At 52.6% G+C, this 13,110-nt stretch overlaps 1 protein-coding gene across 1 annotated transcript in view; it reads left to right on the forward strand.

The window, feature by feature from the left end:
- The window catches only part of HTRA1 (HtrA serine peptidase 1), a 51,993-nt gene that overhangs the window by 22,954 nt on the left and 15,929 nt on the right, over positions 1 to 13,110 (forward strand). The window contains exon 3 of the mRNA XM_049790447.1: positions 644 to 848. Coding sequence (XP_049646404.1) covers positions 644 to 848 — 205 coding nt within the window. The remainder of the gene's footprint in view (positions 1 to 643; positions 849 to 13,110) is intronic.

Below are 13,110 nucleotides of genomic sequence, written 5' to 3' on the forward strand. Positions count from 1 at the left end.
TCTCCCTTTTTTTTCCCTTTCCTACTCCTCCCTTTCCTTCCTCTCCCTTTTCCTTTCCCTTCTCTTCCTTCTTCCTTTTTCTCACTTTCTCTTCTCTTTTTTCCTCTTCCATCCCTTCCTTCCTTCCCTCCCTCCCTCCCTTTCTTCCTTCCTTCCTTTCTTCCTTCCCTCCCTCCCTTCCTTTCTTCCCTCCTCCCCTCCCTCCTTCCCTCCCTTTCTTCCTTCTTTCCCTCCCTCTCTCCCTTCCTTCCTTCTTTCCCTCTTTCCCTCCCTTCTTTCCCTCTTTCCCTCCCTCCCTTCGTCCCTCTTTCCCTCCCTCCCTCCCTCCCTTTCTTCCTTCTTTCCCTCCCTCCCTCCCTCCCTCCCTCCCTTCTTTCCTTCCTTCCTTCCTTCCTTCCTTCCTTCCTTCCTTCCTTCCTTCCTTCCTTCCTTCCTTCCTTCCTTCCTTCCTTCCTTCCTTCCTTCCTTCCTTCCTTCCTTCCTTCCTTCTATACTGCACCAAGAGTGCTCAGGGCTTTCTCCTGTCTCAACAGTCAAGAATCCCTCCTAGTGGGGCTCGGGAACTCCGTGTGGTACTAGGAGTTGAACCAACTCATGCCAAGATGGGCACCCCCACCCACTTTGCTCTCTCTCTGGGCTCCAGGCTTCCATTTTCCAAGAGGGAAGTGCCAGTGGCCAGCGGGTCTGGGTTCATCGTTTCAGAAGATGGGCTGATTGTGACCAATGCTCACGTGGTGACCAACAAGCACCGGGTCAAGGTAGAGCTAAAGAACGGGGCCACCTATGAAGCCAAGATCAAGGACGTGGATGAGAAAGCAGACATTGCACTCATCAAAATCGACCACCAGGTGAGCACCTACCTGCCGGCACCACCCCCCTTCTCTGATGCCCTGATCCTTGCCTGGATGGGTCCCTGGAGAGTCTCAGGGAGAGCCCCAAAGTACCAAAGTGGGACTGAATCAGAGAGTCTGGGCAGGAGAAGAGAAGAGGGCTGGAGGGAGTCTGGCAGGGCGAGAGTGTTGAACCCTGTCATTAAGAGTATTATAAGTCACGGTGCCTCAAATAAAATTAAAAAAAAAAAGGTCGGGTGTGGGCGGAAGTGGTCACTGAAGTTTCTGCATAAGCAGACGGCTAGATCTGAGGGTTTATTGGTATCTTTTTTTTTTTTTTTTTTTTGTAAGTAGTGGGTTATTTTTGTGTGTTTGTTTTTGCAGTGCTGGGGATCAAAACCAGGTCCTCTGTATGCTTGGCATGAACTCTTTCCTGAGCCACATCCCTGGCCCTGAAAGCAGGTTATAGTATTTCATGGAAGGAAGCAATAGTTTGTAAAGAAATAAAGTTTGTGTGTGTCAGGCAGAGTGATAGCACAGCAGTGAGGGCATTTGTCTTGAATGCTGCTGATCCAGGTTCGATTGCCAGCATCCTATATCATCCTCTGAGCATTGGTGCAGAGCCAGGAGTAACCTTGGGTGTGGCCAAAGAAATACAAACAAAATGAAAACAAAATGAGTTGGTCATGCACTCGACCCAAAGTGAGTGTCCTTAGAGGCATTGTACATGGCCAACTGACTATCAGTACAACTTCCATTGAACTCACCTTGGGAACAAACCCCATCTCCCAAACTCGTGTTTTGGGAGGTTCCTAGAAGTTTTAAAATAATACTCCTGGACTGGAAAGAAAGTGTAAGGGGTGTAGGCACTTGCCTTGAAGAAAACACCCCCCCCCATTTAATCCCCAGCTGCACCACATCAGGTCCCCTGAGTACCCACAGAAGGGATGTCTGAGCACAGAGCCACGAGTACGCCCTGAGCACTGCCACATGAGGCCTCAAACCATTCCCCCTCGAATATAGATAGATACATATTACTTATCCGTAGCTGAAGAGTATGAGTAAAAACAATAATGCCCCTGTCATAGAACAGTTTTGGAGCCCTTGACTACACATAGAAAAATCATGAAGTATTTTTTTCTTTTTTTTTTTTTTTTTTTTTTTTTTTTTTTTTTTTTTTATAATTTTTTATTATGAATTATGAGAACAAAAGATGCAAAGAAAGAGGATAAGGTAAAGTTACAGTGGAAGGACAATCACCCATAACATAATTATCAGAAGAAGTCCCCTTGCTGATATCTTAACTTTGAATTTTCACCAAAGAAAGTTAAGATAAATAAAACAGAATCCATGTGCAATTACTTTTTCCCTCAAGTCCCCAGATTGTAGCACATTATAATATTTCTTAACAGCACACAAGGCAATCTAAAGCCATCAAACTTACGTAACTCCTTAAACATTAGAGGCATAGTGTTTTTTACATTTCCATGTACATGCATATTAGCTTAAGTTAACCTCAAATTTTAAGTGGGTGTGTTTTAAGGATTAGAGTCAAAGGAGCACAGTAAAAACGGTGTTAGAGTGGCAATTGTTGTTTGCATAGGCCCACCAAAATATGAGAGGCATGGAAAGGAATAGCCTTGGCCTAAATACAAAGAGATCCTACCCCTGAAGTTTCCTGGCATAAGACCAGCTCTAGGCCTCAGGAAAGTTATCGTTCGCTCCAAGACATTGTCCGTAGCGCCAACACACTTATCACACAGTCTCTGTTGTTGGTCTCATGTTTCTGTATTAAAGATTCTGGAATCTGCATGTCCTACATTGAAGTCGTGATGAGGAGTGCCTTCTCGTTTCACCTCACCATGAAAGGGGAATGCAGGAAGCCCTGTCCTATAAGCAGGTTGTTCTTGTTGTTAAGTCTTCTCAGTGTTAAGGGAAGTCTCTTTTGAGCAGGACGATGTCTGAGCAGTGGTAGGGTCTTCCGTGGTAGAGGATTGCTTCCAGGTGATGTTATAGACAAACCTCACCATAAAGGGGCAATACAGCAAGCCCTGTCCAGTAAACAGGTCATTGTTCTTGTTGTCTTCTCAGTGTTAAGGGATGTCTCTTTTGAGTAGATCGATGTCAGAGCAGCTGTAGGGTCGTCCCTGGTACAGGAATGCCTCCGGGTGATGTTATATACAACCTTGGATGTTTTGTAAATGTCTTCTGTAGATGAAGGGGTAAATGGAGAATGCCCATTCTTCTGAGGCCTGTGCCAGGTCTTTATGTCAATGTTCAGGGTGTAAGGTCTCATTGTACTACAAGATTTGTGTGTTCCCATTTCTATTAGATAAGAACTTATTGGTATGTATAGTATTTTCCCATGTCAGTGTGCCTACGCAAATAAGATATAAAGCCACGTGGTGTTATCAGATATATGGGGGCATAAGAACATTTCCAACAAGACCCATGACTTGGTTCAAACATAAGTATTAAACTGAGGGATTCTTTCACACCAAATTCCATATTGAGCAGTTCACAAAGAGAAGATAAAAAAAAATGGGGGGGGGATCATCACTGTATAAGAAAGTATTTAGCAAAAGTTATAGCCGTCAAAGAAAACACCCATAAAATGTTGAAAAGATATGTGTCCTTTTTATGCCTTTTAAAATAGTTGTGTGGGTGTTAACTCTAGGGCACCACTTTGGTCTGTGAATTAGGACTCAAGAGTACTTAAGTTAGAAAGGGTAAAAAAGGAGTAATGATGATAGGAGTTAAAGAAGTTAAAGAGAAATATGAACTTATGAAGGGGTATGCAAAAGGGCAGAGTACAAAATGGACATTCTGCATACATAAAAACATAATTCAATGATAGTGAGTGCTATTAATGTTTCTTGTGAGAGTACTATTAATGTTTCTTGTGCGATTCTGAAAATGTAGACTGGACAGAGATTACCAGTGCCAGCCAAACCTCCTCCTGCTAGACTCCCGGCTCCCAGGAAGGAGAGATCCTTCAAGAAGCTGGGAGAACAGAAGTTCAGAGCCCCACCCAGACCCTCCCTAAGGAGCCGCATGGATAGTGGGGGAAGGTCTAGGGTCCTTCAAGCTCCACCAAGGGACCCAACTCACCGGCTTGCCCAGGGGTGTGGCCCGGGGAAGCCCTGGAGATCTGGAGCAAGGCGGCAGAGGGGTGCTGGGGTTACCCAAATCCCGCACCCCCCCTAGGCCTGGCCAAGCAGGCCTCCGGCATGGCGTGGGCCTGCCAAACCTCCTCCTGCTTGACTCCCGGCTCCCAGGAAGGAGAGATCCTTCAAGAAGCTGGGAGAACAGAAGTTCAGAGCCCCACCCAGACCCTCCCTAAGGAGCCGCATGGATAGTGGGGGAAGGCCTAGGGTCCTTCAAGCTCCACCAAGGGACCCAACTCACCGGCTTGCCCAGGGGTGTGGCCCGGGGAAGCCCTGGAGATCTGGAGCAAGGCGGCAGAGGGGTGCTGGGGTTATCCAAATCCCGCACCCCACCTAGGCCTGGCCAAGCAGGCCTCCGGCATGGCGTGGGCCTGCCAAACCTCCTCCTGCTTGACTCCCGGCTCCCAGGAAGGAGAGATCCTTCAAGAAGCTGGGAGAACAGAAGTTCAGAGCCCCACCCAGACCCTCCCTAAGGAGCCGCATGGATAGTGGGGGAAGGCCTACGGTCCTTCAAGCTCCACCAAGGGACCCAACTCACCGGCTTGCCCAGGGGTGTGGCCCGGGGAAGCCCTGGAGATCTGGAGCAAGGCGGCAGAGGGGTGCTGGGGTTACCCAAATCCCGCACCCCCCCCTAGGCCTGGCCAAGCAGGCCTCCGGCATGGCGTGGGCCTGCCAAACCTCCTCCTGCTTGACTCCCAGCTCCCAGGAAGGAGAGATCCTTCAAGAAGCTGGGAGAACAGAAGTTCAGAGCCCCACCCAGACCCTCCCTAAGGAGCCGCATGGATAGTGGGGGAAGGCCTAGGGTCCTTCAAGCTCCACCAAGGGACCCAACTCACCGGCTTGCCCAGGGGTGTGGCCCGGGGAAGCCCTGGAGATCTGGAGCAAGGCGGCAGAGGGGTGTTGGGGTTACCCAAATGCCGCACCCCCCCCAGGCCTGGCCAAGCAGGCCTCCGGCATGGCGTGGGCCTGCCAAACCTCCTCCTGCTTGACTCCCGGCTCCCAGGAAGGAGAGATCCTTCAAGAAGCTGGGAGAACAGAAGTTCAGAGCCCCACCCAGACCCTCCCTAAGGAGCCGCATGGATAGTGGGGGAAGGCCTAGGGTCCTTCAAGCTCCACCAAGGGACCCAACTCACCGGCTTGCCCAGGGGTGTGGCCCGGGGAAGCCCTAGAGATCTGGAGCAAGGCGGCAGAGGGGTGCTGGGGTTACCCAAATCCCGCACCCCCCCTAGGCCTGGCCAAGCAGGCCTCCGGCATGGCGTGGGCCTGCCAAACCTCCTCCTGCTAGACTCCCGGCTCCCAGGAAGGAGAGATCCTTCAAGAAGCTGGGAGAACAGAAGTTCAGAGCCCCACCCAGACCCTCCCTAAGGAGCCGCATGGATAGTGGGGGAAGGCCTAGGGTCCTTCAAGCTCCACCAAGGGACCCAACTCACCGGCTTGCCCAGGGGTGTGGCCCGGGGAAGCCCTGGAGATCTGGAGCAAGGCGGCAGAGGGGTGCTGGGGTTACCCAAATCCCGCACCCCCCCTAGGCCTGGCCAAGCAGGCCTCCGGCATGGCGCCGGCCTGCCAAACCTCCTCCTGCTTGACTCCCGGCTCCCAGGAAGGAGAGATCCTTCAAGAAGCTGGGAGAACAGAAGTTCAGAGCCCCACCCAGACCCTCCCTAAGGAGCCGCATGGATAGTGGGGGAAGGCCTAGGGTCCTTCAAGCTCCACCAAGGGACCCAACTCACCGGCTTGCCCAGGGGTGTGGCCCGGGGAAGCCCTGGAGATCTGGAGCAAGGCGGCAGAGGGGTGCTGGGGTTATCCAAATCCCGCACCCCACCTAGGCCTGGCCAAGCAGGCCTCCGGCATGGCGTGGGCCTGCCAAACCTCCTCCTGCTTGACTCCCGGCTCCCAGGAAGGAGAGATCCTTCAAGAAGCTGGGAGAACAGAAGTTCAGAGCCCCACCCAGACCCTCCCTAAGGAGCCGCATGGATAGTGGGGGAAGGCCTACGGTCCTTCAAGCTCCACCAAGGGACCCAACTCACCGGCTTGCCCAGGGGTGTGGCCCGGGGAAGCCCTGGAGATCTGGAGCAAGGCGGCAGAGGGGTGTTGGGGTTACCCAAATCCCGCACCCCCCCCTAGGCCTGGCCAAGCAGGCCTCCGGCATGGCGTGGGCCTGCCAAACCTCCTCCTGCTTGACTCCCGGCTCCCAGGAAGGAGAGATCCTTCAAGAAGCTGGGAGAACAGAAGTTCAGAGCCCCACCCAGACCCTCCCTAAGGAGCCGCATGGATAGTGGGGGAAGGCCTAGGGTCCTTCAAGCTCCACCAAGGGACCCAACTCACCGGCTTGCCCAGGGGTGTGGCCCGGGGAAGCCCTGGAGATCTGGAGCAAGGCGGCAGAGGGGTGTTGGGGTTACCCAAATGCCGCACCCCCCCCAGGCCTGGCCAAGCAGGCCTCCGGCATGGCGTGGGCCTGCCAAACCTCCTCCTGCTTGACTCCCGGCTCCCAGGAAGGAGAGATCCTTCAAGAAGCTGGGAGAACAGAAGTTCAGAGCCCCACCCAGACCCTCCCTAAGGAGCCGCATGGATAGTGGGGGAAGGCCTAGGGTCCTTCAAGCTCCACCAAGGGACCCAACTCACCGGCTTGCCCAGGGGTGTGGCCCGGGGAAGCCCTGGAGATCTGGAGCAAGGCGGCAGAGGGGTGCTGGGGTTACCCAAATCCCGCACCCCCCCTAGGCCTGGCCAAGCAGGCCTCCGGCATGGCGTGGGCCTGCCAAACCTCCTCCTGCTAGACTCCCGGCTCCCAGGAAGGAGAGATCCTTCAAGAAGCTGGGAGAACAGAAGTTCAGAGCCCCACCCAGACCCTCCCTAAGGAGCCGCATGGATAGTGGGGGAAGGCCTACGGTCCTTCAAGCTCCACCAAGGGACCCAACTCACCGGCTTGCCCAGGGGTGTGGCCCGGGGAAGCCCTGGAGATCTGGAGCAAGGCGGCAGAGGGGTGCTGGGGTTATCCAAATCCCGCACCCCACCTAGGCCTGGCCAAGCAGGCCTCCGGCATGGCGTGGGCCTGCCAAACCTCCTCCTGCTTGACTCGAAGTATTTTTTTCTTAACAAAACTCAGATCCTCTTGCAGAGGAGCAGGGCCGTGTCATGTGTTCTAAATGACAAGGGTCCCAGTAACTCTGCTCATTTCTTTTCTTTTTTGTTTTTTGGTTTTGGGGCCACACCTGGTTAGGCTCAGGGGTAACTCTTGGCTATGCACTCAGAAATAGCTCCTGGCTTTGAGGGGCCATATGGGACACCTGGGATCGAACCCAGGTCTGTCCTGGGTCAGCCACATGCAAGGCAAACATTCTACCGCTGTGCTATCGCTCTCGCCCCTCTGCTCATATTTTTATGGCCACTTGGGAATCCCAGCAGACCCTGTGTGGAACAAATGAGGTGGAGAGCACTTGTCTTTCTTTTCTTTCTTTTCTTTCTTTCTTTCTTTCTTTCTTTCTTTCTTTCTTTCTTTCTTTCTTTCTTTCTTTCTTTCTTTCTTTCTTTCTTTCTTTCTTTCTTTCTTTCTTTCTTTCTTTCTTTCTTTCTTTCTTTCTTTCTTTCTTTCTTTCTTTCTTCTTTCTTTCTTTCTTTCTTTCTTTCTTTCTTTCTTTCTTTCTTTCTTTCTTTCTTTCTCTCTCTCTTTCTTTCTCTCTCTTTCTCTCTCTCTTTCTTCTTCTTCTTCTTCTTCTTCTTCTTCTTCTTCTTCTTCTTCTTCTTCTTCTTCTTCTTCTTCTTCTTCTTCTTCTTCTTCTTCTTCTTCTTCTTTTCTTTCATCTGTCTTTCTTGCTTACTTGGTTTTTGGGCCACACCTAGTGGTGCACAGGTGTTATACTTGGCTCTCTACTCAGAAATCACCCCTGGCAGCACTGAGGGACCCTATGTAATGCCAGGGATTAAACCTGGGTTGGCCACATGCAAGGCAAACATCCTCCCCACCATGCTATGGTTCCGGCCCTACAGTTACATTTTTATTTGTTTTTATAAATTTCTTTAGCCATATTGTTCCCCGAAAACAACCCTGAGTCTGGTTAGATGAAAATATCCTAGTTGTTGGGCCCTTGTCTTGCAGCTGCAGTGGTGATGGAGGTCAGGGTCACTGTGGGTTGTTTGCATGTTTCCTGCGTCCTGGTGCTTTCTTCATAGGAAAGGAAAAGTTGGGGCAGGCTAGCACCTGGGCGCTGGCAGGAGAAATCTTTGCCAATTTGCCTGTGGCAGATGCTTTGCCAGCTCTGTGCTCAGCTGCCTGGGGCAGTGGCTGCCCAGCCCGGCAAGGGTGGTATCCAAGGGTTGTTTTTGTTTCTGTTGCTCAGGTCACAGACACAGGCTCTGTCCCTAGGGGAGGAAACCAGCTTGCACTGAGGTTACAGTTGCATCTTACTTCTCGAAGATGACTGTGGAATTTCTAATCATCAGGCATCTTTCAAAAGATGGTGCTTGCTTCCAGCATCAGGAGGACAGTTTTTGTCCTGAGAAGCAGCAGTCCTGGGCTGGGCCACTCAGAAGAAGAAACAAGGACTTGGAGAGTTTAAGGAACTCATGGTGTAGGGGTCAGAGTCATAGCACAGCAGGCAGGGCGTTTGCCTTGCATGTGACCAATCCTTGTTCAGTCCTTGGCATCCCATATAGTCCCCTGAACCTGCCAGAAGTGACTTCTGAGTGCAGAGCTAGAGTAACTCCTGAGTGCCACTGAGTGTGGTCCAAACAAACAAACAAATAAACAAAACATAGAGGCCAGAGAAATTGCACATAACATAGAGGCCAGAGAGATTGCACAGCAGATTTTACCTTTTTTACAGCATTTACCTTGCATGTGACTGACCCAGGTTCAATTCCCAGAGCCTGCCAGGAGTGACTTCTGAGCGCAGAAACAGGAGTAACCCCTGAGCATTGCCCCAAACCAAACCAAAACAAATAGAAACACATGGCATAGGGGCCAGAGCAATAGCATAGCAGAAAGGCACTTGCTTTGCATGTGGCAAATCCAGGTTCAATCCCCAGCATCCCATAGTGTACCCAAGCACTGCCAGGAGTGCCAGGAGCATAGAGCATAAGCTCTGAGCATCACCTATGTGCCCCCCCCCCAAACCAAAAAATTTAAAAGAAAATAATAAAGAAACCCACGGCATGGAATCCCCCGCAAGGCACTGTGTCCCAGCCAGAGCCCTAACTGGGGATAAGGATGAAGCCTGGGGGTGATCAGGGCTCAACTCTAAAGTCTGGCACCGGAAGGCTAACATGCCTGTTCAGACTCAAGCGGCTAAAAAGATGTCTGGGGTGTGCTGGTCTCGGCAGCAGGACACAAATGGCTTTTCCTGTGGCCACACTTCTCAGCCCCATGCACACAGGAAAAGCAGTCAGCAGCTTCAGGAGGGCTCCTGGAGGCTGGCAGGGCGCTGGCCTGCATTTGTGGGCACTGCCCTGAGGCTAGTGGCTCGTGTGGAATGCGTGGGCAGGGCGCAGCTGTGTCTGGCCCTGGGACGTGCTTGTTCTGTGGGAGCCAAGGAGGAGCTGGTCTCCCCGTGTTGTTGCTGGCAGGTCCGGGCAGGATGGGGAAGCTTGGACAAGCTGGCTCTGTGGGCTGCTCTGGCCTACACCATGGTTCCCCCAAGTCTTGCCCAGGGCTCTGGGCACCTGAGCAGAGCCGCGTGTCCAGCCCCAGAATTGCAGCTTTTCCACATGGAGTCAGAGATGAAAGGGCAGAGGAACAAAACAGACTCAGATGTCTTTTGTGTATGCTTTAGTTTTCCTTTTTTACTAGTGATCCTTGGAAATGGGATACCCAGAACCTCCTCTGGCAGGGTTTCCCTTTAATCGTAGGCTGTGATTTTGTGGGGGGGGGGGTTATTAATGAGATAGGGCAGAGATAGGCTTGGGGAGGCCCAGCAAACAGGGTCTAGCACATGGACCCAGGGCCAATAGAAGGAGGAAGCAACTGGAAAATGCAGAGCCAGCAGAAAAGAGAAAATGGTACCAGTGTGGTAGCCACGTGGGCTGGCCCAGCTCCCCAGCCCGGCGCCCCAGTCCAGCACTGTGGGCCAGTTTCAGATCCTCCAGAGCTGGCAGAGAGCATGCTCCCACCTCGAATTCTCTCACAGCCGCATGGTCTCACTCAGAGAGGCTCGGCCCTGAAACAGGCACATTAGTCTGTGAGTCTTGTGTGTGGGGGGTGTCTTATCTGCCCCACTACACTGCTGGTGGGAACGTCACAGTCAGAGCATCTCTGGTCCCTGTTTCCGAAAGAAGATGGAGGATTCGGTGGCTATTCAGTGGCTTGGGGTCCCCCCACAGGAAACTCTGTGGGTGCAGCTGGGGACAGGGAAGCCCCCAGTTGCTGAGCCCATGGGCTGACTTTTCCTTCCATTCTTGGAGCATCCCGCATGCTCCAGCAGAGGCTCCCAGGCTGGGGGTTGGTTGCCAGAGACATTTCTGGGCTTGCAACCAGAGATCTGTTTTTGCGGCTCCTTTCCTGAGAGCGCGCAGGCGCACTTAGGTCCTGCTGAGTATGGCCAGGGCAAAGTTTTGGACCCGGATTCCCAAGCAGAGCAGAGCAGAGCTGGGTGGCCAGGCCAGCTTCTGGCACGCACACACACGCACACACACACACACACACACACACACACACACACACACACACAGTCATGCATGCATACATGGAGCTGGAGGAGTAAGGCAGCCCCCATACCCTGAGGTCAGTCCTTCAGCCCTGTCCAGGCATCTTTTCTGTTCTCTGTGCTTTCAACTCCTGGGCTGGGTCCCCTTTGTGCCAGTGGAGAGGCTGCAGGCGGAAGAAAAGTGTCTGCATGCAAATATTTTAATAGAAAGCAGCTTTGGGGATACAGCTGCTTAGCTGTGCATCCAAGCTGAGTCCAGATGTGTTGAACATGACACTGGCCTGGTTTGAAATGTCAGCATTTTATCCATGTGCATTTCTTCTAGTGGTGGGAGAGGGGGGAGGGAGAGAGAGAGAGAGATTGTTTGGTTTCTCTGGCATGAATACCAGACCGCCTTGCAGTAGGTAAGGCAGAAAGACTTTCATTCTAGCTTATTCCAGCACATTCCCTTTGTGGTTGTGACTTCACAGCTCTGTCCCATCCTCCCCTGGAAAACCTTGCACCCTACCCCCACGGGGTATGCAGCAAGATCTAGGCCACGCCCCCTCCACTCCCACCCTCCATTTCCTCCTTTGCCCTAATCCCACTCCCTCCCTCTGGAGACCCCCACAGGCCATGCTGCTCCCCTGGGGTCCTAGTTAGTCCTTCCCTAGGGACCACTCCACTGGTTCCTCCTCAGCTAGTTTCATAGTGTCCCCCCAAGACAGACCTTTCTGGACCCTCTGCTCAGGCTACTCTCCCATCCTTGCTCTTGGACCCCCAAGCTCAGAGTCAAGTCTGAATTCTGAGTTGTTTGTGGGTGACTGCTGTGTGGGGTCCTCTGTCCCGTTCACCTTCCTCTACTCAGGGATGAGGCACAGGAGCCCCCTGGGCTCAGAGAAGGGCTTGTAACTGGTTTGGTGTGTGGGGATGCCCCAGATTCCTTCCTGATGGCAGACAGACCTGGAGGAGACACCTTGCCCTGCAGCAGTGCCCCTGAGCCTGGTATCTGTCTGCACAGCTTTGGGCTCTGGCCAGGGGCAAGAGATCCTGCTGGCAGCCAAGGTGGCGCAGTTTCCTGTGGGCACTGCCGTGATGCCACTGCCAGGGAATGTTGGCAGCCACCCTGCCTGGCCTGTGAGGTGGTTTTCAGCCGCCATAGTCAACTGCCCCCTTCACACCTGTTTGAAGTGGCTGAAAGCAAAGCCTAGGGCAAGGGCTGCTTGTTATTAGAGGGTCTCTGGGTTGTGAAGCAAGCTGTGGAGGGCTGACATGGCCCCGTCTTGGGCCCTCAGGGAGGCAGGGAGGAGGCACGGCTGCAACTCCAAAGAGGTTTGTTCTGGCGCTGGACTGCCTGAGCTCTCCAGCGAGGAGGGTCGGGGTAGCCCCCAGAGGTGATTTGAAGGGTGACTCACTGCCCACAGTCTGCCAGCTCTCCTCAAGAAACCTACTGTCAGTGCGCTGACTCAGCTGAGGAGTCCAGGGGGATATCAGATAACTGCAGGGCCTGTGGGGGCTGGGCTGTGGCCGCCCTGCGTGGCTCTCCATGCCCCCCCAACCCCGCCCTCTACTTTCCCAGCCTGGCTCTGGCTCTAGCTCTGCTTCCTTGGTCTCGAACCACGTGAGCTATGTCTTCCCCTCCTCAACCTTGTCTTGGTAGAAACTGCCGCAGGCCCCTGGGAGCTTTGGGGCTGTGGGTGTCTGAGCGTTTGTTGCTGTTTTTAGGGGCCAGAGATCAGTTGAGTGGGTTTGACCACAGGCCCATGGGTGCTGGCTCCGAGCCAGCTTGTCTTGTGCAGGGGACTTGGTTCTTTGGTGTTTTGAGGGTGGCTGTTTGAAGCAACGAGAATGTCTCAGTACAATCCCCCCCCCCCCCCCAATCAAGTGTTTTCTCTGGCCCTGTTTCAAGAACTCAGTGATTGGGGAGGACATTCTTGGGCCGGGTTTTCTCTTAATATGGTCGTGCCTTACTTCCCTTTGGCATTTGCTCTTTAGGGCCTTAGTTGAATACTGTTATTTATGTCTCCAGCCAAGCAGTTTCCGGATTATGAAGACTGAATTTGTAGCTCTATTGATAATAGCTCTTGGGGCATGGAGGTAAGGCGTCTACCTTTCATGCAGAAGGTCATTGTTTCGAACCCCGGCATCCCATATGGTCCCCTGAGCCTGCCAGGAGCAATTTCTGAGCGTGGAGCCAGGAGTAACACCTGAGCACTGCCGGGGTGTGACCAAAAATAACAAAAACAAAAACAAAGATAATAGCTCTCAAGAGATAGGGGAGAGATAGGAATTGGGAGCAAAAGTGTTGCCCGAGACAGGTTAGAAGTAGATAGGCAAAAGTGCTCTGCATCTACCTGTGGTCCAAATTTGGCCCTCCATCTGGTTTTGAAAATAAAGTTTTATTGACAGTGACACCAGCATATAGAGAGCCTGGTGGCTTTTGCTTTGTATTGACTAGGTAGCTTGGAGACTGCATGGCTTCAGTGAACAGCTGAAAAATTT

This window comes from Suncus etruscus, chromosome 17 (assembly GCF_024139225.1).
Source record: "Suncus etruscus isolate mSunEtr1 chromosome 17, mSunEtr1.pri.cur, whole genome shotgun sequence".
In the NCBI taxonomy this organism is placed as follows: Eukaryota; Metazoa; Chordata; class Mammalia; order Eulipotyphla; family Soricidae; genus Suncus; species Suncus etruscus.